Raw genomic sequence first — 24,714 nt, 5'->3', positions numbered from 1 at the left:
CCCAACAGGGTTCTATTCTTCAAAATAACTAAAGTGTTTTTGCCTTGTAGAAATAACTCAAGAGAGAGACAGAAAGTCTGCAGATTGCCCGCTTTGGAAAGATCTACTATCTTAGAGAAACACTTAAAAAGACCGAGCCATCTGACAACAGCAAATGGATGATTGTAAAGTAATAAAGATGAGGCCCAGGGTCATAAGAAAGTAACGGGACCAACTGATAACGAAATGTGAGGTTTGTAAGCGACTGGAAGAATGGAATGTCACGGTTTTATAATTACAATTTAGCTATAACTCTGTATATGCTAATAAGCGTATCCCCGCCTCTAGGGCAGGGCCTTAATTTTTGTATAACTGTGTGAACTTTGAGAAGCTTGTTGGAGCTGAATTCAGACGTGTCTGAGAAGCTCTCCCTCAGGCCTGAGTAAACCGTTTTGACTTCAATTAGTGGTCTGTCTTTCTTTTAACAAGCCAGTGACGTCGACTTTGTATATCACTTAGTCCGCACTTTGGGGGCTTACATCAGTAGGTATAGGAGATTATATCATTAGGGGGATAGATAGTATTCTTTGCAGTCAGGATTGAGTGTCCTGAAGGGCGTGTTGCCTACCCGGTGCCAGGGTAAGGGACATCTCGAAACAACTGCAAAAGAATCTGGAAAGGGAAGTTGAGGATCCAGTTGTTGTGGTCCATGTCAGAACCAATGACGTAGGAAAGATGAGAGAAGAGGGGAAGATACTGCCTGCTAAGGGAGTATCAGGAGTTAGGAGCTAAATTGAAAAGCAGGACCTCATGGGTAATAATCTACCGAGCCACATGCAAATTGGCATAGGGATAAACAGATTAGGAAAGGTAACACATGGCTAAAGGAATGGTGTGTAAAGGAGGGGTTCCATTTCATGGGACACTGGCACCATAAGAACATAAGAAATAGGAGTAGGAGTAGGCCATTTGGCCCTTCGAGCCTGCTCCGCCATTCAATAAGATCATGGCTGATCTTCTACCTCAACTCCACTTTCCTGCACTATCCCCATATCCCTTGATTCCCTTAATATCCAAAAATCTATCAATCTCTGTCTTGAATATACTCAACGACTGAGCCTCCACAGCCCTCTGGGGTAGAGAATTCCAAAGATTCACCACCCTCTGAGTGAAGAAATTTCTCCTCATCTCAGTCCTAAATGGCCGACCCCTTATTCTGAGACTATGACCCCTGGTTCTAGACTCCCCAGCCAGGGGAAACATCCTCCTTGCATCTACCCTGTCAAGCCCTGTAAGAATTTTGTATGTTTCAATGAGATCCCCTCTCATTCTTCTAAACTCTAGCGAATATAGGCCTAGTCTACTCAATCTCTCCTCAGAGGATAATCCCCCCATCCCAGGAACCAGTCTGGTGGAACCTTCGTTGCACTCCCTCTATGGCAAGTATATCCTTCCTTAGGTGAGGAGACCAAAACTGTATACAATACTCCAGGTGTGGTCTCACCAGGGCCCTATGTAATTGCAGTAAGATGTCTTTACTCTTGCCTTCCTAATTGCTTACTGTACCTGCATGCTAACTCTCTGTGTTTCTTGTACTAGGACACCCAAATCTCTCTGAACACCAACATTTAATAGTTTCTCACCATTTAAAAAATATTCTGTTTTTCTATTCTTCCTACCAAAATGAATAACCTCACATTTCCCCACATTATACTCCATCTGCCACCATATTGCCCACTCACTTAACCTGTCTATATCCTTTGCAGACTCTTTGCGTCCTCCTCACATCTTACTTTTCCACATAGCTTTGTATCGTCAGCAAACTTGAATACATTGCACTCAGTTCCTTCATCTAAGTAATTAATATAGATTGTAAATAGCTGAGACCCAAACACTGATTCTTGCGGCACCCCACTAGTTGCAGCCTGCCGATCTGAAAATGACCCGTTTATCCCTACTCTCTGTTTTCTGTTTGTTAACCAATCCATTATCCATCCTAATACCTTACCCCCAATCCCATGTGCCCTTATCTTGCTTAACAACCTTTTATGTGGCACCTTATCAAATGCATTTTAGAAATCCAAATATACTGCATCCACTGGTTCCCCTTTATCTATTCTGCTAGTTACATCCTCAAAAAACCGTAATAAATTTTATCAAACACGATTTACCTTTCATAAAACCATGTTGACTCTGCCTAATCATATTATAATTTTCTAAGTACCCTGTTACCACTTCTTTAATAATGGATTCCAGCATTACAACTGGCCTGTAGTTCCCCGTTTTCTCTCTTCCTCCTTTCTTGAATAACGGGATTACATTTGCTACCTTCCAATCCATTAGGACCTTTCCTGAATCTAGAGAATTTTGGAAGATCACAACCAATGCATCCACTATCTCTGTAGGCCCCTCTTTTAGAACCCTCGGATGTAGGCCATCAGGTCATGGGGATTTGTCAGCTTTTAGTCCCATTAGTTTCTCAAGTATTTTTCTCTACTGTTATTAATTAGGTTCCTCGCTCTCGTGAGCCCCTTGGTTCCCTACTATTTTTGGTATACTTTTTGTGTCTTCTACTGTGAAGACAGATACAAAATATTTGTTTAAAGCCTCTGCCATTTCCTTGTTCCCCAATATAATTTCTCCTGTCTCAGCCTCTAAAGGACCAATGCTTACTTTTGCTATTCTCTTCCTTTTTACATACAATCTGTTTTCATATTTCTTGCTAATTTACTCTCATATTCTATTTTCTCCCTTTTTATCAATTTTTGGTCATCCTTTGCTGGTTTCTAAAGCTCTCCCAATCCTCAGGCTTACTATTATTCTTTGCAACGTTATAAGCCTCTTCTTTTAATCTAATACTATCTCTATACTATTTCTCATTGGAATGTATGTTTGTTGAGAATTTTGGAATATTTCTTTAAATGATTGCCACTGTTTATCTACTTTGATAACTTTTAATCTAATTTCCCAATCTACTTTAGCCAAATCACCCCTCATACCTTCGTAATTGGCTTTGTTTAAGTTTAAGACTCTAGTGTCAGACTTAAGAATGTCACTTTGAAACTCGATGTGAAATTCTATCCTATTATGATCAATCTTTCCTAGAGGATCCTTTACTATAAGTTTACTAATTAACCCTGTCTCATTACACAAAACAAGATCTAAAATAGCCAAACCCAACATTGTCGTTAAAACTGCTGACAAGGGTGACGCTGTTGCTGTGGCTGAACGCCAACTCTTTGACACCTCCTCCTACCTCCCCCTGGACCATGACCCCACTACCGAACATCAAGCCACCATTTCCAAGACTGTCACTGAGCTCATCTCCTCTGGAGATCTTCCTTCCACAGCCGCCAACCTCATAGTTCCCCAACCCCGCACAGCCCGCTTCTACCTCCTTCCCAAGATCCACAAACAGGACTGCCCTGGTAGACCCATCGTTTCAGCCTGTTCTTGCCCCATGGAACTTATCTCTTCCTATCTCGACTCTATTTTTTCTCCCCTTGTCCAGTCTCTTCCCACCTACATCCGCGACTCTTCCGACGCCCTCCACCACTTTAACAATTTCCAGTTTCCTGACCCCAACTATCTCCTTTTCACTATGGACGTCCAATCCCTCTACACCTCCAACCCCCACCAGGATGACCTGAGGGCGCTCCACTTCTTCCTTGAACAGAGGCCCAACCAATCCCCTTCCACCACCACCCTCCATCGCTTGGCTGAACTTGTTCTCACATTGAACAACTTCTCCTTTGACTCCACTCGCTTCCTTCAAATTAAAGGTGTTGCTATGCCTGCCTTTTCGTGGGATATGTGGAATATTCTTTTTTCCAGTCCTACTCAGGTCCCCTCCAGCACCTCTTTTTCCAGTACATTGATGACTGTATCGGTGCCGTTTCCTGCTCTCACCCTGAACTAGAAAATTTCATTCACTTTGCTTCCAATTTCCACCCTTCCCTCACCTTTACATGGTCCATCTCCAACTCTTCCCTTCCCTTCCTCGACTTCTCTGTCTCCGTCTCTGGGAATAGGCTATTGACAAACATTCACTATAAGCCCACTGACTCCCACAGCTACTTGGACTACACTTCATCCCACCCCGCTTCCTATAAGGACTCTATTCCATTCTCCCAATTTCTCTGTCTCCGCAGCATCTGCTCTGACGATGCCACCTTCCATACTAGTGCTTCCGACATGTCTTCCTTTTTCCTCAACCGAGGATTCCCCTCGACCGTGGTTGACATGGCCCTTGACTGTGTCCATTCTATTTCATGCACTTTTGCTCTGACCCCTTCCCCTCACTCCCGGAACCATGATAGGGTTCCCCTTGTCCTCACCTTTCACCCCACCAGCCTCGACATTCAACGATCATCCTCCGCCATTTCCGCCACCTCCAGTGTGATCCCACCACCAAACTCATCTTCCCCTTTCAGCATTCCGAAGGGACCGCTCCCTCCACGACACCCTGGTCCACTCCTCTATCACCCCAACACCCCTTCCACTTCGCCCGGCACCTTCCCGTGCAAGCGCAGGAGATACAACACATGCCCTTATACCTCCCCCCTTCCCACTGTCCAGGGCCCCAAACACCCCTTCCAGGTGAAACAGTGATTTACTTGTACTTCTTGCAATTTAGTATACTGTATTCGCTGCTCATGATGCGGTCTTCTCTATATTGGGGAGACCAAACGTAGATTGGGTGACAGCTTTGCGGAACACCTCCATTCAGTCCGTAAGGGTGATACCAGTCGCCTGTCACTTTAATTCTCTGCTCCACTCCCACTCTGACCTCTCCGTCCTCAGCCTCTTACACTGTTCCAATGAAGCTCAACGTAAGCTCGAGGAACATTTTTCGATCAGGCACTTTACAGCCTTCTGGACTATACATCGAGTTCAACAATTTCAGGCCATAACCTCTGACCCTATCATTTTTTTCTCTCTCTCTCACATGGCAGCTGTCGATCATCCTGCCAGTGCCACTTACACTTCATCTTCTAGAGTCATCTTTTGTTTCTTAACTTGTCCCATTACCATCTCCTTTTGCCTTGCACCATCATCCCCTTTGTCTCTTAATCTCTCCTGCCTTCCATCCTATCACACACCTTCCCTTTTGTTCTTTCCTCCCCTCCCCCCTCTCCCTGCCCCGACACTTGCTTAAAAACCTGTTCCATCTCCAACTTTGTCCAGTTCTGACGAAGGGTTATCGACCTGAAACGTTAACTCTGTTGCCTGACCTGCTGAGTATTTCCAGCATTTTCTGTTTTTATTTCTAAAATAGCCTGTTCCCTGGTTGGTTCCATGATGTATTGTTCTAAGAAACTGTCTTGAATATATTCCATGAACTCATCTTCCAGACTACCCTTGCCAATTTGAGTATAAACACCAGCACAGTCTAGTTGGGCTGAATGGCCTATTTCTGCGCTGTATCTTATATGTAATTCTATGTATGATCTCCTGTGTAATTTAGTGTGTGCAAAGCCCTTTCCCAGATTTTCTGGCATGATTTGTAAGGAGTGGAGCCTATGACAATTGTCTTTGGGAGAGTGAAGTGAGGGGCGGGGACTCTGTACACCAGGAGTTGCTGCTTCAGTGGTTCATTTGGGACCTGACGTATTACTTGAGGCCGGTACACCAGGTGAGATAAAGGATACCCCCATCTAGATGGGCCTCACCTGTGGAAGAGGTGATAGATCTCGACCAGAGAAATGGCCCTGAGCTCCAAATAATGCCCTGAATTGAGATCAGCTTCTCGGGTCCAGGGGTGGGGCCTGGGCAACCCCCATTCCCCCTACCCACAAGGCAGCCAGATGCAGCCAGGTGCCAGAGATGTGCGTGTAGTGTCACTTGTGCCCACCTGCCCCATGCAGATTAGGTGTCCTCCCACTGACACACAAACTCCCGTGAGGTCAGTACTGGAGGGCACTGACTGGCGTGATCTCTGCTTAACTGCAGAGATCATGGCCCAGAGATTTCCGGGGGTTGTTTCCTTCTGTATTTCTTTTCACAGTTAAGAAACATGCACCATGTCTCCTCTCAAACTTACTTTCTCCAATGAAACAAGTTTCAGTTGTGTCGCCTCTTTATACCTTGGAGCCCAAAATTGTACAGCACATAACTTGCCTCATTGACAGAATCCTGTAATGTCCCCAAAATGTTTTACGTTTTCCACTGTTACTGATGAGCATCTCTATGATGTGTATGTGCAGGGTCGCAGAACAAGATTCCTTTAACTGCTTTCCTGTATTTCAAGCTACGAGGGGGTAATTACCTGAGGATAGATACTTGGGCAATAACAGAGGTAAATACCAAAGAATACCAGAGTAAATACCCAAGGGAGCAAAACCCCAGGGAATACCTGAAGGTAGATGCAGGGGTTAAATACCTGTTGGGTTTACCCCCAGGTGGCTATTGGGTACTAACATGTGGTCTTTACCAGCTCATTGAATGCCTTCCATGACTACTGGACATCGCATGTTTTGATTTCTCCTGATTTTACTCTTCTGATTTTGTTCTTATTTGCTTTTGTTAAAATAGTGGGGGTGCGTGGGGGTGTTTGGGGGCTAACTGTCCCTATAATTTAAAGATATGGCTATATGTTTCATGTTCATAGCTCCAATGCTCACTGCCTCAAATTAAAATCTATGTGTCATTCCTTAACCCATACCCATTCCTTAATTAATTCAGCTCACTCGTGGGATCCCAGCAAGTTGGATCAGCCTCTTTACTGAATTCTAACCTGTTTAGTCGGTCCCTCTTCTTCAGTCCATGGGAGAATTGGGACATCCTCAGAGCGGGTGGTCTCCATCAGTTCCCTTCACCTAGGGGCACTCCCCTTAACATTCTCTTGACTTCCTGGAGGAGGCAGTGAGCGGTGACTATCCAGAATGGTGCACTTGGTGGGTCAGGATATCCTTGATCCTCTCTTTACCGGTCTCCATTTGTATCTTCAATCTTTGCAAATACCGAGTAGCACCCAACCATTGGCGATCCCATCCCCATGGTACATCCTTCCATGGGTTCCCCTACAGACAAGTCCTCCTCAATGAACTTCTCCCTCCACCTTGAATTGCCTACTCAAAATCCATCTTTTCACCAAAATCCACCACTCCCAGTCTCTCCCTGTGTGGCCTGACACATATTCCTCTATCTATTTCCACTGTAAAGTTTCATTAGAAATAATTACTGAAAGCTTGTTCTTAGCCAGTGGATTAACTCACTGTTAATGAGAAATCGCAAAGAGGTAGAAGATAAGATTCTAATCATGGATGGTAACCATGTGGGGTTACCAACCACCCCTTGTCAATGCTAACATGCCATATTTCTAGCCTACGCTACTTCATTTAATTTCCTATTTAACCCAATCAGATTGAATTTTAGGTACTTGTAGTCCAGTGCAGGATTTAACTCCTTTTTATTTTAACTCCACAGCCTACAGTTGAAGGATGGCAAACAGTCTTCTGGATCACTGGGAGCATTAGTGTGTTTGGTGGTCTGTTTTTCACAATTTATGCCAAAACTGAGATCCAGCCGTGGGCATTAGATTGATAAGGGCCCTGAAATTAGATGGGAGTTTGCATGAACATAAGAACATAAGAAATAGGAGCAGGAGTAGGCCAATCGGCCCCTTGAGCCTGCTCCACCATTCAATAAGATCATGGCTGATCTGATCCTAACCTCAAATCTTCTATCACTGTGCATCCACCCGAACCCATGTGATCTCCCGGGAGAGGCAAAAAACCAGATAAAGACCCAATGGCCAATTTGGGAGAAAAAAATCTGGGAAATTCCTCTCCGACCCATCTAGGCGATCGAAATTCTTCCAGGAGATCACTCTGTCCCTATATTTTCTACAATACTTACCTTCTGTAAAGGCGATCTCCACCCCAGCCAGGAACAGGAATAAAACCATCTCCTGAAATCTAACACAGAATTAGAACACAGTAGGAGCAGAACCAGGCTACACGGCCCCTGGGCCCACTCCACTACCCACAGGGCCATGACCATTCCGAACCTAGACTCATGTCCAATTTCCTGCCCGCTCCCCGTAACCCTTAATTCCCTTTACTTCTAGGAAACTATCTATTTCTGTTTTAAATTTATTTAATGATGTAGCTTCCACAGCTTTCTGGGGCAGCAAATTCCACAAACCTACCACCCTCTGAGTGAAGAAGTTTCTCCTCATCTCAGTTTTGAAAGAGCAGCCCCTTATTTTAAGATTATGCCCCCTAGTTCTAGTTTCACCCATCATTGGGAACATCCTCACTGCATCCACCCGATCAAGCCCCTTCACAATCTTATATGTTTCAATAAGATCGCCTCTCATTCTTCTGAACTCCAATGAGTAGAGTCCCAATCTACTCAACCTCTCCTCATATGACCACCCCCTCATCCCCGGGATTAACCGAGTGAACCTTCTTTGTACTGACTCGAGAGCAAGTATGTCTTTTCTTAAGTATGGACACCAAAACTGTATGCCGTATTCCAGGTGCGGTCTCACCAATACCTTATACAACTGCAGCAATACCTCCCTGTTTTTATATTCCATCCCCCTAGCAATAAAAGCCAACATTCCATTGGCCTTCTTAATCACTTGCTGCACCTGCATACTAACTTTTTGAGTTTCGTGCACCAGGACCCCCAGATCCCTTTGTACTACAGTACTTTCCAGTTTCTTGCCATTAAGATAATAACTTGCTCTATGATTTTTCCTGCCAAAGTGCATAACCTCACACTTTCCAGTATTGTATTCCATCTGCCAAATCTCTGCCCACTTACTTAGCCTGTCTATGTCCCTTTGCAGGTTTTTTATGTCCTCCTCACTCACTACTTTCCGTCCCATCTTTGTATCATCTGCAAACTTTGATATGTTACACTCGGTCCCCTCCTCCAAATTGTTAATATAGATTGTAAAGAGTTGGGGACCCAGCACTGACCCCTGCGGAACACCACTAGTTACTGGTTGCCCATGGTCCCGTGTTTTATCTCTGATGGGGAACCGATTGAACTGCCGGAGAAAAGCCACTCACCCAGTGTAACCTGGAGTTATAGCAAGTGATCAGGAGAAACCCCTGAGGGGCTTCAGGACCTACCGTTTTACTTCATTTAGCATGCTTCACACACTCAATAAGTCTGCCCCTTGTTTGATTGGTTCTGGGGAGTTGTACAGTCTGCCTTCAGAAAGTGATGAGATACACTTTGGAACATAGGAAAAGGAGGAGGCCATTTAGCCCCTTGAGCCTGTTCCGCCATTCAATGAAATCTTGGCTGATATGTGACCTGACTCCATATTCCTGCCTTTGCCCCATATCCCTTAATACCTTTGGTTAACAAAAATCTATCAATCTCAGATTTAAAATTAACAATTGACCTAGCATCAATTGCCATTTGCGAAAAATAGTTCCAAGCTTCTACCACCCTTTGCATGCAGAAATGTTTCCTCATTTCACTCCTGAAAGGCCTGGCTCTAATTTTTAGAATATGCCCCCAGTTCTAGAATCCCCAACCAGCAGAAATAGTTTCTCTCTATCTACACTATCAGTTCCCCTTAATAGCTTGAAAATTTCAATCAAATCACCCCATTACCTTCTAAATTCGAGGGAATGCAACCCTAGTAATTTAACCCTTTGTCCTGAGGGACTTTCACAAATGCCTTCTGGAAGTCCATATAAATAACATCCATAGACATTCCCCTGTCCACTACTTTAGTCACCTCTTCAAAAAATTTAATCAGATTCATCAGGCATGACCTACCCTTTACAAATCCATGCTGGCTGTCTCTGATCAGCTGAAAATTTTCAAGATGTTCAGTCACTCTTGGCTCTAATTCTGATCTGTGCTCCCTTCTTGTGCTGCTCCCCCACAGAATTTTAGAATTTCGCCATTTTTATTCTTATTCAACTCTAAAAAGAACAGATTTTCTGCTGAGAGTGAAGTCAGAGAATATAGTGTGTGTATATAGAGTGAGGGATACAATAATGGAACTTGGGAAAATGAGCTAACACTCAGGCACGCTACTTGCTTTTTCTAGAGGGCTTAATTATAGACTAGTAATTTCCTGACAACAAATGTTAGGCTAACTGGTCTATAATTCCCAAGTTTCCCCCTCTCACCTTTCTTAAATAGCGGAGTGACATGCGCAATTTTCCAATCATAGGGAATGGTTCTCAAATCGAAAGAACATTGGAAGATTATAGTTAGGGCACCTGTAATGTTCTCACTTACTTCCTTTAAAACCCTGGGATGGAAACCATCTTGTCCTGGAGATTTGTCACTCTTTAGTTAATTCAAATTCAGAAATTTGAATGACGACCAAAAACTCCCATACCTACTAGGGGAAGAGAGAAATTGTGTAACCTTAGTGGCACACTATGTTACAGCTTGCCATAAACAGAGGGACAACCACTAAATATAAGAAGAGTATATACAAATTATATGAATGTATATTTATACACTCAGGGATATATCTGTTTATACACTGTGTGGATAGATCTGTATTTTTGTGTTCAACCATGAATGTTTTTCGATGCTTTGGCAACATAAGATGTACCTTGTCATCATGCCAATAAAGCGATTTGAATTGAATTGAATTGAATTGAAATTGAATAGTGCCATTATTTTCTTCATCACTGTTATTTTGCTTACGTTGATTTTGGTGAGCCCCCATCTGATTCAATATTAGTATCCTTGGGATGTCCGGCATGCTATCCTCTTCCTCTACTGTAAATAGTGATGCAAAGTAATTATTCAACATGTCCGCCATTTCCTTATTTTCATTGACAATATCACCGATATCAGTTTTCAAGGGGCCCCATTGCTCCTGACTACCCTCTTTTTCCTAATATAATTGCAATAAAATGTTTGTGTTAATTTTGGGTTTTTTTCATACTCCCCTTTTGTAGCTCTTACTATCTGTTTTGTCTTACTTTGGATGGCCTCGCCCTCTAGAAAAAGCAAGTAGCGTGCCTGAGTGTTAGCTCATTTTCCCAAGTTCCATTATTGTATCCCTCACTCTATATACACACACTATATTCTCTGACTTCACTCTCAGCAGAAAATCTGTTCTTTTTAGAGTTGAATAAGAATAAAAATGGTGAAATTCTATAATTCTGTGAGGGAGCAGCACAAGAAGGGAGCACAGGTCAGAATTAGAGCCAACAACACTGCAATGTCAGATTTCGGACCTGTGCTCCCTTCGAGTGCACCTCCCCACTGGGAGCACGGGGTTGGTGAAATTACCCAAAAAAGATCAAATTAAATAACACAGTAACTTCAAAGATATGAAATTGACAGTCAATTTAACTAAAAGAAGAGTTTCGGCAACTGAGCAAGAGGTTGTAAAGAATGTCAAAGTCCATTTTCAGTGATGAATGGGATGATCTGTGTATCAAATGCCTGCCTCTGGATTTTTATTAATAATTGTCAACACTACCTTGGTTTTTTAGTTGATTCTGTAAGGACTTCGCTTGGCCAGTGCTGGGACGAGAATCCTGGTGAATCGAATAACTAGGGCTGTAGAGAGGGCTTTAAACTAATTAGTGGGGGGGAGGTTTTAAGAGAGCGAAAAATAAAAATGACAGCGGAGAAGGCAATAGCGCAAGGTAGCAGTGGGGGAATTAAAAACCAGAGCGTGTCAGGAAGGGACAGAATGTATAATGATAAAGGTAAAGTAGTAAAAGGGGTAAAAGCAGGAATAAATTGTCAGAAAACATATTTGAAAGTTCTTTATCTGAATGCATGCAGCATTCGTAACAAAATTGACGAGTTGACGGTGCAAATAACTACACATGGGTATGATCTGGTGGCCATTACGGAAACATGTCTGCAAGATAATCATGAATGGGAACTAAACATACAAGGGTACTTGACAATTAGGAAGGACAGACAGGAAGGAAAGGGAGGTGGGGTTGCTATGTTAATCAAGGATGGAATCACTGCAATAGTCAGAAATGATATTGGGTCAAAGGATCAGGATAGTGAAACAGTTTGGGTGGAGATAAGGAATAATAAGGGGAAAAAGTCACTAGTGGGCATAGTCTATAGGCCTCCTAACAGTTGCAACTCTGTTGGTCGGAGTATAAATCAGGAAATAGTTGGGGCTTGTAATAAGGGAACAGCTATAATCATGGGGGATTTTAACTTTCATATTGACTGGACTAATCAAATTGGGCATGGCAGCATTGAGGAAGAGTTCATAGAGTGTATTAGGGACGGGTTCCTTGAGCAGTATGTAACTGAACCAACCAGGAGGCAGGCAATCTTAGATCTGGTCCTGTGTAATGAGACAGGATTAATAAAAAATGTCCTAGCAAAGGATCCCCTTGGAATGAGTGACCATAATATGGTTGAATTCCAAATTCAGTTTGAGGGTGAGAGAGTTGGATCTCAAACCAGCGTACTAAGCTTAAATAAAGGAGACTATGAAGGTATGAGAGTAGAATTGACTAAAGTGGACTGGGAAAACAGATTAAAGTGTAAGATGGCACAAGAGCAGTGGTCTACATTCAAGGAGATATTTCACATCTTTCAAGATAAATATATTCCACTGAGGAAAAAGGGGAGTAAAAGAAAAGACAGCCATCCGTGGCTTAGTAAAGTAATAAAGGATAGTATTCGACTGAAAACAAGGGCATATAAATTAGCCAAATCTAGTGGGAGGATAGAAGATTGGGAAGCATTTAAAAGCCAGCAAACAATAACTAAAAGATTAATTAAGAAAGGGAAGATAGATTATGAAAGTAAACTAACAAAAAATATAAAAACAGATAGCAAGAGTTTCTACAGCTATATAAAAAGAAAAAGGGTGGCTAAAGTGAACATTGGTCCCTTAGAGGATGGGACTGGGAAACTAGTGGTGGGGAACATGGAGATGGCAAAGACGCTGAACAAATATTTTGTATCAGTCTTTACAGTAGAGGACACTAAAAATATCCCAACTGTATGGTGTGATATTACAGTGTGTCACTGTGTGGTGTGTCATTTTACGGTGTCTCACTGTACAGTGTCATTGTACGGTGTGTCATACTACGATGTGTTACTGCACGGTGTGTCGTATGGTGTGTCACTGTACGGTGTGTCATTGTATGGTATGTTACTGTATGGTGTATTCCTGTACGGTGTTTTTCTGTAGAGTATGTTACTGTAAGGTGTGTCATTGTACAGTGTGTCATTGTATGGTGTATCACTGTACGGTGTGTCATTGTATGGTGTGTCATTGTATGGTGTGTTACTGTATGGTGTGTCATTGTACTGTTTGTTACTGTACAGTGCGTCATTGTATGGTGTGCCACTGTATGGTGTGCCATTACACGGTGTGTCACTGTGCGGTGTCATTGTACGGTATCTCACTGTACAGTGTCATTGTACGGTGTGTTACTGTATGGTGTGTCATACTACGATGTGTTACTGCATGGTGTGTTGTACGGTGTGTCACTGTACGGTGTCATTGTATGGTATGTTACTGTACGGTGTATTCCTGTACAGTGTTTTTCTGTACAGTATGTTACTGGAAGATGTGTCATTGTACAGTGTGTCATTGTATGGTGTGTCACTGCACGGTGTGTCATTGTATGGTGTGTCACTGTACGGTGTGTCATTGTACGGTGTGTCAGTGTACGGTGTGTCATTGTACAGTGTGTCATTGTATGGTGTGTCACTGTATGGTGTGTCATTGTATGGTGTGTCATTGTATGGTGTGTCATTGTATGGTGTGTCACTGTACGGTGTGTCATTTTACGGTGTATTATTGTACGGTGTGTCACTGTACCGTGTGTTACTGTACAATGTGACATTGCACGGTGTGTTACCGTACGGTGTCACTGTATGGTGTGTTACTGTATGATGTGTTACTGTGCGGTGTAACATTGTACGATGTTACATTGTATGGTGTCACTGTATGGTGTGATACTCTACAGTGTAGCATTTTACGGTGTCACTGTATGGTGTGTTAGTGTATATGATAAAGCATTGTATGGTGTTTCATTGTACATTGTGCAGAGTTGGTTATATTACATCTTTTATCCACAGATACTGCCTGATCTGCTGACTATATCCATAATTTTTTTTGCATGAGAACAGGTTTTCCAGCTCTTCAATTTTCCCTCCACACTATGCAAAGCACATACAGAGCAGGATTTAACTATACAAGAATCTTTACCTGTACAAGGTACATTTGAAAAGATGAGAAGTTCTCCTGCAGATTCATTCAACGTTTTTAGCTGGAATGAAAGAGATTCTATCCTCTCCACCGACAAATCTCAGAAAAGTGAGTTCTTCTGTTTTTTATTTCTCGGAGGGAAGGTTTGAAGGTTTGAAATTCTGCTGTACACTCTCAGTGCAGTAATCCACTACTTTGAACTGTGTGATTCCTGCAAGATCAATGCCTGTAGAACGAGAACTGGTAGAACTGATGGGCCTTTTGAAGAACGCCTGCAACAATGATGCTCATTGATGCCCAGTTTGGGTTCTGCCAAGACCACTCGGCTCCCGACCTCATTACAGCCTTGGTCCAAACATGGACAAAGGAGCTGAATTCCAGAAATGAGGTGAGAGTGACTGCTCTTGACATCAAGGCAGCATTTAACCGACTGTGCCATTAAGGAGCCCTCGTAAAACTGAAGTCAAAAAATGATACTGAGCTGCTCTTAGGAGCATGAACTGAGCATAGTCTGTGAATGCAGTTGCTTTGTGCGCACTGTTGTACATTAACACAGCAGAAGAAAAAGGGAAGGAAAGAGAAGGGAAATGGAAAGGGGTCCTATATATCCTTGTGGGCAGTATCGTGGAACAGTAAAAGGCCTTCTTCTGAGTGTAGGGCTTCCCAATCAGTCAGCAGAGAGGTTTTTTTTATTCGTTTATGGGATATGGGCGTCGCTATTGCCCATCTCTAATTGCCCTTGAGAAGGTGGTGGTGAGCCGCCTTCTTGAACCGCTGCAGTCTGTGTGTTGAAGGTACTCCCACAGTGCTGTTAGGGAGGGAGTTCCAGGATTTTGACCCAGTGACAATGAAGGAACGGCGATATACTTCTAAGTCAGGATGGTGTGTGACTTGGAGGAGACCCTGGAGGTGGTGGTGTTCCCATGCGCCTGCTGCCCTTGTCCTTCTAGGTGGAAGAAGTCGCGGGTTTGGGAGGTGCTGTCGAAGAAGCCTTGGCAAGTTGCTGCAGTGCATCTTGTAAATGGTACACACTGCAGCCACGGTATGCCGGTGGTGGACTGAGTGAACGTTTAAGGTGGTAGATGGGGTGCCAATCAAGCGGGCTGCTTTGTCCTGGATGGTGTTGAGCTTCTTGAGTGTTGTCGGAGCTGCACTCATCCAGGCAAGTGGAGAGTATTCCATCACACTCCTTACTTGTGCCTTGTAGATGGTAGAAAGGCTTTGGGGAGATAGGAGGTGAGACACTCGCTGCAGAATACCTAGCCTCTGACCTGCTCTTGTTGCCACAGTATTTATGTGGCTGGTCCAGTTAAGTTTCTGGTCAATGGTGACCCCCAGGATGTTGATGGTGGGGGATTCGGCGATGGTAATGCCATTGAATGTCAAGGGGCAGTGGTTAGACTCTCGCTTGTTGGAGATAGTCATTGCCTGGCACTTCTGTGGCGCGAATGTTACCTGCCACTTATCAGCCCAAGCCTGAACGTCGTCCAGGTCTTGTTGCATGCGGGCATGGACTGCTTCATTATCTGAGGAGTTGTGAATGGCACTGAACACTGTGCAGTCATCAGCGAACATCCCCATTTCTGACGTTATGTTGGAGGGAAGGTCATTGATGAAGCAGCTGAAGTTGGTTGGGCCTAGGACACTGCCCTGAGGAACTCCTGCAGTGATGTCCTGGGGCTGTGATGATTGATCTTCAATCACCATAACCATTTTCCTTTGTGCTAGGTATGACTCCAGCCAGTGGAGAGTTTCCCCCCCGATTCCCATTGACTTCAATTTTACTAGGGCTCCTTGATGCCACACTCGGTCAAATGCTGCCTTGATGTCAAGAGCAGTCACTTTCACCTCACCTCTGGAATTCAGCTCCTTTGTCCATGTGTCGACCAAGACTGTAATGAGGTCAGGAGCCGAGTGGTCTTGGCTGAACCCAAACTGGGCATCAGTGAGCAGGTTATTGGTGAGTAAGTGCCACTTGATAGCACTGTCGATGACACCTTCCATCACTTTGCTGATGATTGAGAGTAGACTGATGGGGCGGAAATAGGTCGGATTGGATATGTCCTGCTTTTTGTGGACAGGACATACCTGGGCAGTTTCCTACATTGTCGGATAGATGCTAGTGTTGTTGCTGTACTGGAACAGCTTGGCTAGAGGCGTGACTATTTCAGAAGCACAAGTCTTCAGCACGATAGCCGGGATGTTGTCAGGGCCCATAGCCTTTGCTGTATCCAGTGCGCTCAGCCGTTTCTTGATATCATGTGGAGTGAATCAAATTGGCTGAAAACTGGCTTCTGTGATGGTGGGGACCTCAGGAGGAGACCGATATGGATCATCCACTCGGCACTTCTGGCTGAAGATGGTTGCAAACGCTTCAGCCTTGTCTTTTGCATTCACGTGCTGGGCTCCACCATCATTGAGGATGGGGATATTCATGGAGCCTCCTCCCCCATTAGTTTTTTAATGGTCCATCACCATTCACGACTGGATGTGGCAGGACTGCAGAGTTTTGATCTGATCCGTTGATTGTGGGATCGCTTAGCCCTGTCTATAGCATGCTGCTTCCGCTTTTTAGCATGCATGCAGTCCTGTGTTGCAGCTTCCCCAGGTTGGCACCTCATTTTTAGGTACGCCTGGTGCTGCTCCTGGCATAGTCTTCTACACTCCTTATTGAACCACGGTTGGTCCCCTGGCTTGATGGTAATGGTAGAGTGAGGGATATGCCGGGCCATGAGGTTACAGATTGTGGTGGAATACAATTCTGCTGCTGCTGATGGCCCACAGCGCCTCATGGATGCCCAGTTCTGAGCTGCTAGATCTGTTCTGAATCTATCCCATTTAGCACGGTGGTAGTGCCACACAACACGATGGAGGGTGTCCTCAGTGTGAAGACTGTGGTGGTCGCTGCTACCAATACTGTCATGGACAGATGCATCTGCGACAGGTAGATTGGTGAGGACGAGGTCAAGTAGGTTTTTCCCCCGTGTTGGTTCTCTTACCACCTGTCGCAGGGCGAGACTGGCAGCTATGTCCTTCAGGACCCGGCCAGCTCGGTCAGTAGTGGTGCTACCGAGGCACTCTTGGTGATGGACATTGAAGTCCCCCACCCAGAGTACACTCTGTGCCCTTGCTACTCTCAGTGCTTCTTCCAAGTGGTGTTCAACATGGCGGAGCATTGATTCATCAGCTGAGGGAGGGTGGTAGGTGGCAATTGGCTGGAGGTTTCCTTGCCGATGCTTGACCTGAAGCCATGATACAGAGTCAATGTTGAGGCCTCCCAGGGTCACTCCTTCCCAACTGTATACCACTGTGCCGCCACCCCTGGTGGGTCTGTCTTGCCGGTGGGACAGGACATACCCAGGGATGGTGATGGAGGAGTTTGGGACATTGGCTGAAAGGTATGATTCTGTGAGTTATGACTATGTCAGGCTGTTGCCCAGACATGAGAAGAAGTCACAGAATGTCAACTACCCATCAGACACAGACAGCAAGTTCACTTCCACCGGGGGTAGAGTGTAATTATAGTATGATGAGTTTACCTATACAGTTTCCATCATAAATGGGGACACATGAATTTATAATGGGAAATAAAGAACAGGAAGTGCAAGCTGGTGTGTGATTTTTCATATGTAGTTAGATAAATTGAAATACATTGTATTGTAAAATATTTTAGGTGGTAATTTGAAGAGCCTTTCATTATTAAATACTTTGTTTGTAAAGTGTCTTATTTGCTCCTTCATGTCAGCTCCTTATTTCCATTGATGTACAGATATGACACCAGCAGCATGGGGTCTGTTCATCTGGTGCATATGACACTGTTCATCTGTGGAGACTCACACCAAAAAATGCCCTCGATTATAGCAGCTGCAAGACAGAAATTATTTTCTCCCAAAAAATTGTGAAAATGACAAACTGTGACGGAGCCACTAAGAGACTCAGAACATTTGAGAATAATCTCTTTAACTGCATTGTAGTGCAGACACGTACTGCACCTTTAAACTGTTTGTTAACTATACTGTATGTACCTTCCTATACTCTGCGTGATGACGTCATGACGCCGATCACGTGACCGCTAGTGGCGCGAAGAACGCGATGACGTCAGTTTCCAGAACCTTCCAGTAGTCTTCGAGTGCCTTGCAGCCTGAACAGACCTGTATACATCTTCTCCTGTAGTTTACTAGTTAACCTCGTTGTTATTAAACTTTGTTGTTTTGATTTACTGAGTCGAACTGCAATTATTCAGATAGGGACTACCGTTCCTACATTGGTGACCCCGATCTCATCGAACAACTTTCGTTGAGATTCAAGAATGAACACGAACGCCGTCGCCCTCAAACTTCCACAGTTCTGGGAACAACAGCCATCAGCATGGTTCTTCCAGGCAGAAGCCCAGTTCTCACTCCGAGAGATTACAGCGGATTCGACCCGTTATTTTCACGTGGTCTCCGCTCTCGACAGCACCACGGCCTCGCGGGTCGTCAGCCTCCTGGGCAATCCACCAGAAGAGGACAAGTATGAGGCTCTTAAAACTCGTTTGCTACAGGTGTTTGGTCTGAATAAGTCGGAGCGCGCACGCAGGCTTATTGCTATGCCCGGCCTCGGGGACTCAAAACCTTCTGAACTGATGAGCCAGTTGCTCACTCTTTTGGGTTCGGAGCTCCAATGTTTTTTGTTCCGTGAGCTTTTCCTTAACCAGCTACCAGAACCGGTTCAGACGGCCCTGGCCAATTCTCCGATCACGGACTGTGTAGAACTTGCGGCTGAGGCAGACAAGTTTTTTACTGTTGCGCAGCAGTATTGTGCAGCCACGAGGCGCCCTTCCCCCATGTGGGTGCAGCCCAGCCCTCCTTCTGCAGGCTGGTGTGCATACCACGCCCGTTTTGGCGCCAAAGCTCGATGCTGCCGCCCGCCCTGCAGTTTCTCGCCAAAAAAAAAACTTCACCAAGCCCGCGCCCTTCGGCAAAACTGACTGGGTCTAAAAAAAAAGTCCACTTCACCATGGTGGTTGGTTCGGCGGGAAAGCTGCTGTACATCACGGATTCCATGACAGGGTGACGATTTTTGTGCAACACTGGATCCCAGTGCAGTATTCTGCCAGCTTCAAGGCTAGATCTGCAATCCGGCGGGTGCGGTCCACCCCTTGAGGCAGCTAATGGCGCGGATATCCGCACATTCGGAAAACGGACAGTCAATTTAACCTTCAGCGGTCAGAGATTTGTTTGGGACTTTATTGTTGCTAAAGTTTCGCAGGCTATCCTGGGGGCCGATTTTTTCTGCTCCAACGGCTTTCTGGTTGACGTCCAACACTGCCGACTCATAAATGCGTCCACCTTCCACGCACTGCCGTGCCATCGCAGCACCACCATGTCCTGGTCGATTGCCTGTACGCTTGCAGCACAGGACGGGTTTACGCGCCTGCTTGGGGAGTTTCCAGAGCTCACCAGGCCTACTTTTCAGCAGCAGTCACGAGGCACGGAGTGGTGCATCACATCACGACGAAGGAACCGCCGGTTTATGCCTGGGCACGTCGGTTGGAACCAGGCAAGCTTGCAGCGGCAAAAGCCGAGTTTCACACCATGGAATGCCTCGGGATCATCCAACACTCCAATAGCCCTTGGTCCTCCCCACTGCATATCGTCCCCAAACCAGGCGGTGGCTGGCGACCTTGCGGGGATTATCAACGTCTAAATGAAGCCACTACACCGGACAGGTATCCAATACCTCATATTCAGGACTTTTCGGCCCATCTGGCTGGCAACTCTATTTTCTCCAAGGTGGATCTCGTCCGCGGTTACCACCAAGTCCCTGTACACCCGCAAGATGTCCCCAAAACGGCGGTCATCACACTGTTCGGACTTTTCGAATTCCTCCGAATGCCTTTCGGGTTGAAAAACGCAGCGCAGGCCTTCCAACGGCTCATGGACTCTGTGTTACGAGATGTGCCCTTTCTTTTTATTTACTTGGATGACATTCTCATCGCCAGTAGAGATTCGCAGGAACACCTACAGCATTTGCGCGCACTTTTTGCCCGGCTCAGCCAGCATGGCCTCATCATCAACCCCGCCAAATGCCAGTTTGGATTATCCAGCATCGACTTCCTGGGACACAAGATCACTTTGGACGGCGCCGTCCCACTAGCTACCAAGGTAGAGGCAGTTACAGCATTCCCACGGCCTCACACAGTCAAATCCCTGCAAGAGTTTCTGGGGATGGTGAATTTCTATCACCGGTTCGTCCCCAAGGCAGCCCAGTTGATGCAGCCGCTGTACGAAGCGCTCAAAGGGAAGTCGGGAAAGGACACTATCACTTGGACGCCGCCGATGGACCAGGCGTTCCTTAACACCAAGGCGGCGTTGGCAGACGCAACCATGCTTGCTCACCCGTTACCGGGCGCGACCATCGCCCTCACTACAGATGCCTCCGATTATGCTATCGGGGCGGTTCAAGAGCAATGGGTCGATGGTGCGTGGCAGCCGTTAACATTCTTCAGCCGCCAGCTTCGCAAGAACGAGCAAAAATATAGCACTTTCGACAGGAAGTTGTTGGCCCTGTTTTTAGCCGTCCGACACTTCCGTTTTCTCCTAGAAGGGCGTCCGTTTACTGCATTCGTGGACCACATTACGTTCGCAATGGCAAAAACGACAGAGCCGTGGTCAGCCCGCCAGCAGCGCCACCTCACCTTTATATCCGAGTTTACGACGGATCTAAGGCACGTGTCCGGCAAAGATAATCTCGTCAAATCAAATCAAATCAAATCAACTTTTATTGTCATTGTTAGTGCACAAATGCAGTACAACGAAATGTAGGCTTGCGGCTCCCGAGAGTGTACATTTAGATTAAGACTTTTAAACATTCAACATACATTTGGCTTGTAATACATTAACATAAACATAACCATAATAAAGTGCATTGGCAGATGTGCAGGCTTTAGAGTTTATTTGTGGAGTTCAGTAGGATGACAGCCCTGGGAAAGAAGCTGTTCCTAAATCTGGTCATACGGGTGCGAATGCATCTGTAGCGTCTCCCAGATGGCAGGAGGGCGAACAGACTGTGGCTGGGGTGGGTAGGGTCTTTGATGATGGACCGCGACCTCTGTAAACAGCGTTTCTGATATATGTGCTCTATGGTCGGTAGCCGGGTGCCGGTAATGCATTGGGCATAGTAGCTACAGCTACAGCTGCCATACCATACTGTGGTACAGTTTGTCAGGATGCTCTCTATTGTGCAGCGGTAAAAGTTAGAGAGGATATGGGGTGACAGGTTACATCCCTTCAGCCTCCTTAGGAAATATAGGCGCTGCTGGGCCTTCTTCACCAGAGAGGAGGTATTGAGGGACCAGGAGAGGTTGTCTCTCCCGTTCTCCAGTCCAGGCAGTCCACCTGGGTGTCGATTTCGTTGGGTTGGCAAAAGAGCAACTGGCAGATCCCGAAGTACAGGCATACCGGACCACACCTTCCAGTTGGCAGGTGGCCGATGTTAAGTTCCAGGCGGCGGGAACCACGCTTTTGTGTGACACATCCATGGGAGTACCCAGGCCCATCGTGCCGTTGGAATGGCATAAGAAAATTTTCCAGGCCATACATGGTTTATCGCACCCAGGGATGCGTGCTTCACAACGGCTAATGTCCCGTAAATTTGTCTGGAAAGGAATGCATTTGGACGTCCAGGACTGGACAAACCATTGCGTGGATTGTCAAAAAGCAAAAGTTAATCGCCATGTCAAAGCTCCACTGGCCGAATTTCCAGTGCCAAAACGCCGTTTCGACCATGTACACGTGGACTTAGTGGGTCCTCTTCCCGTTTCGCGAGGTTTCACACATCTCCTGACGGTAGTGGACCGTACCACCAAGTGGCCAGAGGCGATCCCATTGAGTGCCACTACTGCATCAGACGTCTCCAGGGCGTTCGTTTCATCGTGGGTAGCTCGGTTCGGGGTACCATCCGACATCTCCTCTGACAGAGGCCCACAATTTACGTCAGAGTTGTGGACGGCAGTCGTGCAAGGTTTGGGTGCCAAGCTGCACCGCACCACCGCATACCATCCGCAAGCGAATGGCCTGTGCGAGCGGTTCCATCGGTCGCTCAAGGCGTCACTCCGGGCCAGCTTGCGTGGTTCCAACTGGGTGGACAGGCTCCCCTGGGTGTTACTAGGCCTTCGACCAGCCCCCAAGGAGGATCTCCAGTCTTTATCGGCCGAGTTAGTCTATGTCCAGCCACTTCGGGTACCAGGTGACTTTATCCCTTCACACACGGAATCGTGGTCTGCGGCTCAGCAGCTCCTCCAGCATCAGGAGGTGGCCAAGAATTTCCTGCCTATTCCAACCTCGAATCACAACCTACAGAGGCCTCACGTCCCAGCAGAGCTCATGAGCTCTGAGTATGTTTTTATTCGGCAGGACGCTCACAGAGGCCTGTTAAAACCACCTTATGCTGGACCGTTTTGTGTCATCTCATTGGGTGAAAAAATTTTCACGGTGGACATCGGTGGCAAACCAGATACCATCTCTATCGACCGACTTAAACTGGCCCATCTCGATCGGAGTGAACCAGTCGTTGCTGCTCAACCGCCTCGCCGTGGTCGACCTCCGTTGACCGCCGGACCAGCTCGGCACCAGCCCGCCAGTGAAACGCCTGCATCGGTTTCCACGTCGCTTACACTAGCACCTCGTTTCCTCCACGCCTGTCGTGCCGCTCCAGACGCAGCCAAGAACCGACTCGTCCTTCAACGCTCCATTCCCACTGCCTGAGTTTCGCCGTCGCTCGACCAGACTTATCAAGCCTCCTGTTCGTTTGACACTGTCTGTTAAAGAGCATTCTGGGGGGGCGCCTGTGGCGGAGCCACTAAGAGACTCAGAACATTTGAGAATAATCTCTTGCCACGTACTGCACCTTTAAACTGTTTGTTAACTATACTGTATGTACCTTCCTATACTCTGCATGATGACATCATGACGCCGATCACGTGACTGCCAGTGGCGCGAAGAACGCGATGATGTCATGACATCAGTTTCCAGAGCCTTCCAGTAGTCTTGGAGTGCCTTGCAGCCTGAACAGACCTGTATACATTTTCTCCTGCAGTTTACTAGTTAACCTCGTTGTTATTAAACTTTGTTGTTTTGATTTACTGAGTCGAACTGCAATTATTCAGATAGGAACTGCCGTTCCTACAAAACTTCCCATCGGTGTAAATCCAAAAAAATGCACATGATGTGCAGGTTAGGTTGATTGGCTATGATAAATTGACCCTTAGTGTTAGGGGGATTAAATACGTGGGGTTACAGGGATAGGGTGGGATATGTGTCGGTGCAGGCTCGATGGGCCGAAATGGCCTCTATCTGCACTGTGGGGTTTCTGTGATAATTACAACAGCCACAGTACACAGTCGAGTGTACAGTTATAGAGACAAGTGTAGTGCACTCTGAACACAGTCGAGTGTAATTTATGGACAAGTGTAGTGCACTCTGAACACAGTCAAGCGTGTACATAGTTGGTTAGTCTTCATGAAATGCCATGAGTGAGTTTCCTTGTGCGCGGGCTCCGTCGTCAGTACCAGCCACGCTCCGGCGTGCGCGCTTCCCTGAAGGCGGTTGGAAGCCATGAAGACGGAAGCGGTACTTGCGCGTGACGGGAAAGGCAGGTCTGGGTGTTGAGTTTAGCCGCTGAGGGCTGTAAGATGGAGGAATCGAGCGAAGAGGATATCCAGCCGCTACTGAGCAGGAAGCGGAAGAGAGGTGCGTGAGAGTGGCCCTCGGGTTACAGACCGGCCCTCACTCACTCGGCCCTCGGGTTACAGACCGGCCCCCACTCACTCGGCCCTCGGGTTACAGTCCGGCCCCCACTCACTCGGCCCTCGGGTTACAGTCCGGCCCCCACTCACTCGGCCCTCGGGTTACAGTCCGGCCCCCACTCACTCGGCCCTCGGGTTACAGTCCGGCCCCCACTCACTCGGCCCTCGGGTTACAGTCCGGCCCCCACTCACTCGACCCTCGGGTTACAGTCCGGCCCCCACTCACTCGGCCCTCGGGTTATAGTCCGTCCCCCACTCGGTCCTCGGGTTACTTGAAAGTGTCAGCGCTGTGACAAGAGGATGGTAAGAGTCGAATTCTTTCCAAGACTGGGGTTGCTACCTGTCCAATTTTAGTCCACTCATTTGGGAGCAATATCTAGGATTCTCTAAAATGTAATCGGGTCACAAAACAATTTTTCTCCCCTTGAGATAAAGCTCACTTGGACCTTGTGTAATAAGAAAAAAAATTAGTGAAGTGGCCATTCAGCCCATTCCCTGCTCTTTCCCCATAGCCCTGCAAATTTCTCCCCTTCAAGTAATTATCCAATTCCCTTTTGAAAGTTAATTCCAGGCAGTGCATTCCAGATTATCATAACATAAGAAATGGGAGCAGGAGTAGGCCATTCGGCCCCTTGAGCCTGCTCTGCCATTTATTAAGATCATGGCTGATCTTCTACCTCAACTCCACTTTCCTGCACTATCCCCATATCCCTTGATTCCCTTAATATCCAAAAATCTATCGATCTCTGTCTTGAATCTACTCAACGATTGAGCCTCCACAGCCCTCTGGGGTAGA

The 24,714-nt window shown here is 46.2% G+C and overlaps 1 protein-coding gene and 1 pseudogene across 1 annotated transcript in view; both read left to right on the top strand.

The window, feature by feature from the left end:
• LOC147112407 (sialin-like) overlaps positions 1-7,524 on the top strand; it is a 69,082-nt pseudogene extending 61,558 nt beyond the window's left edge.
• A 15,932-nt stretch (positions 7,525-23,456) lies between these two features.
• Positions 23,457-24,714, top strand: part of LOC147112406 (sialin-like) — a 42,770-nt gene continuing 41,512 nt past the window's right edge. The window contains exon 1 of the mRNA XM_085996639.1: positions 23,457-23,862. Within this exon, the coding sequence (XP_085852765.1) occupies positions 23,805-23,862 (58 nt within the window). The 5' untranslated portion in view covers positions 23,457-23,804. The remainder of the gene's footprint in view (positions 23,863-24,714) is intronic.

Source organism: Somniosus microcephalus, chromosome 9 (genome assembly GCF_052327205.1).
Source record: "Somniosus microcephalus isolate GS21.2 chromosome 9, FLI_Smic_1.0, whole genome shotgun sequence".
NCBI lineage: Eukaryota > Metazoa > Chordata > Chondrichthyes > Squaliformes > Somniosidae > Somniosus > Somniosus microcephalus.
The sequence above is the reverse complement of the archived record's forward strand: the minus strand, read 5'-3'. Positions and strand labels throughout refer to the sequence as shown.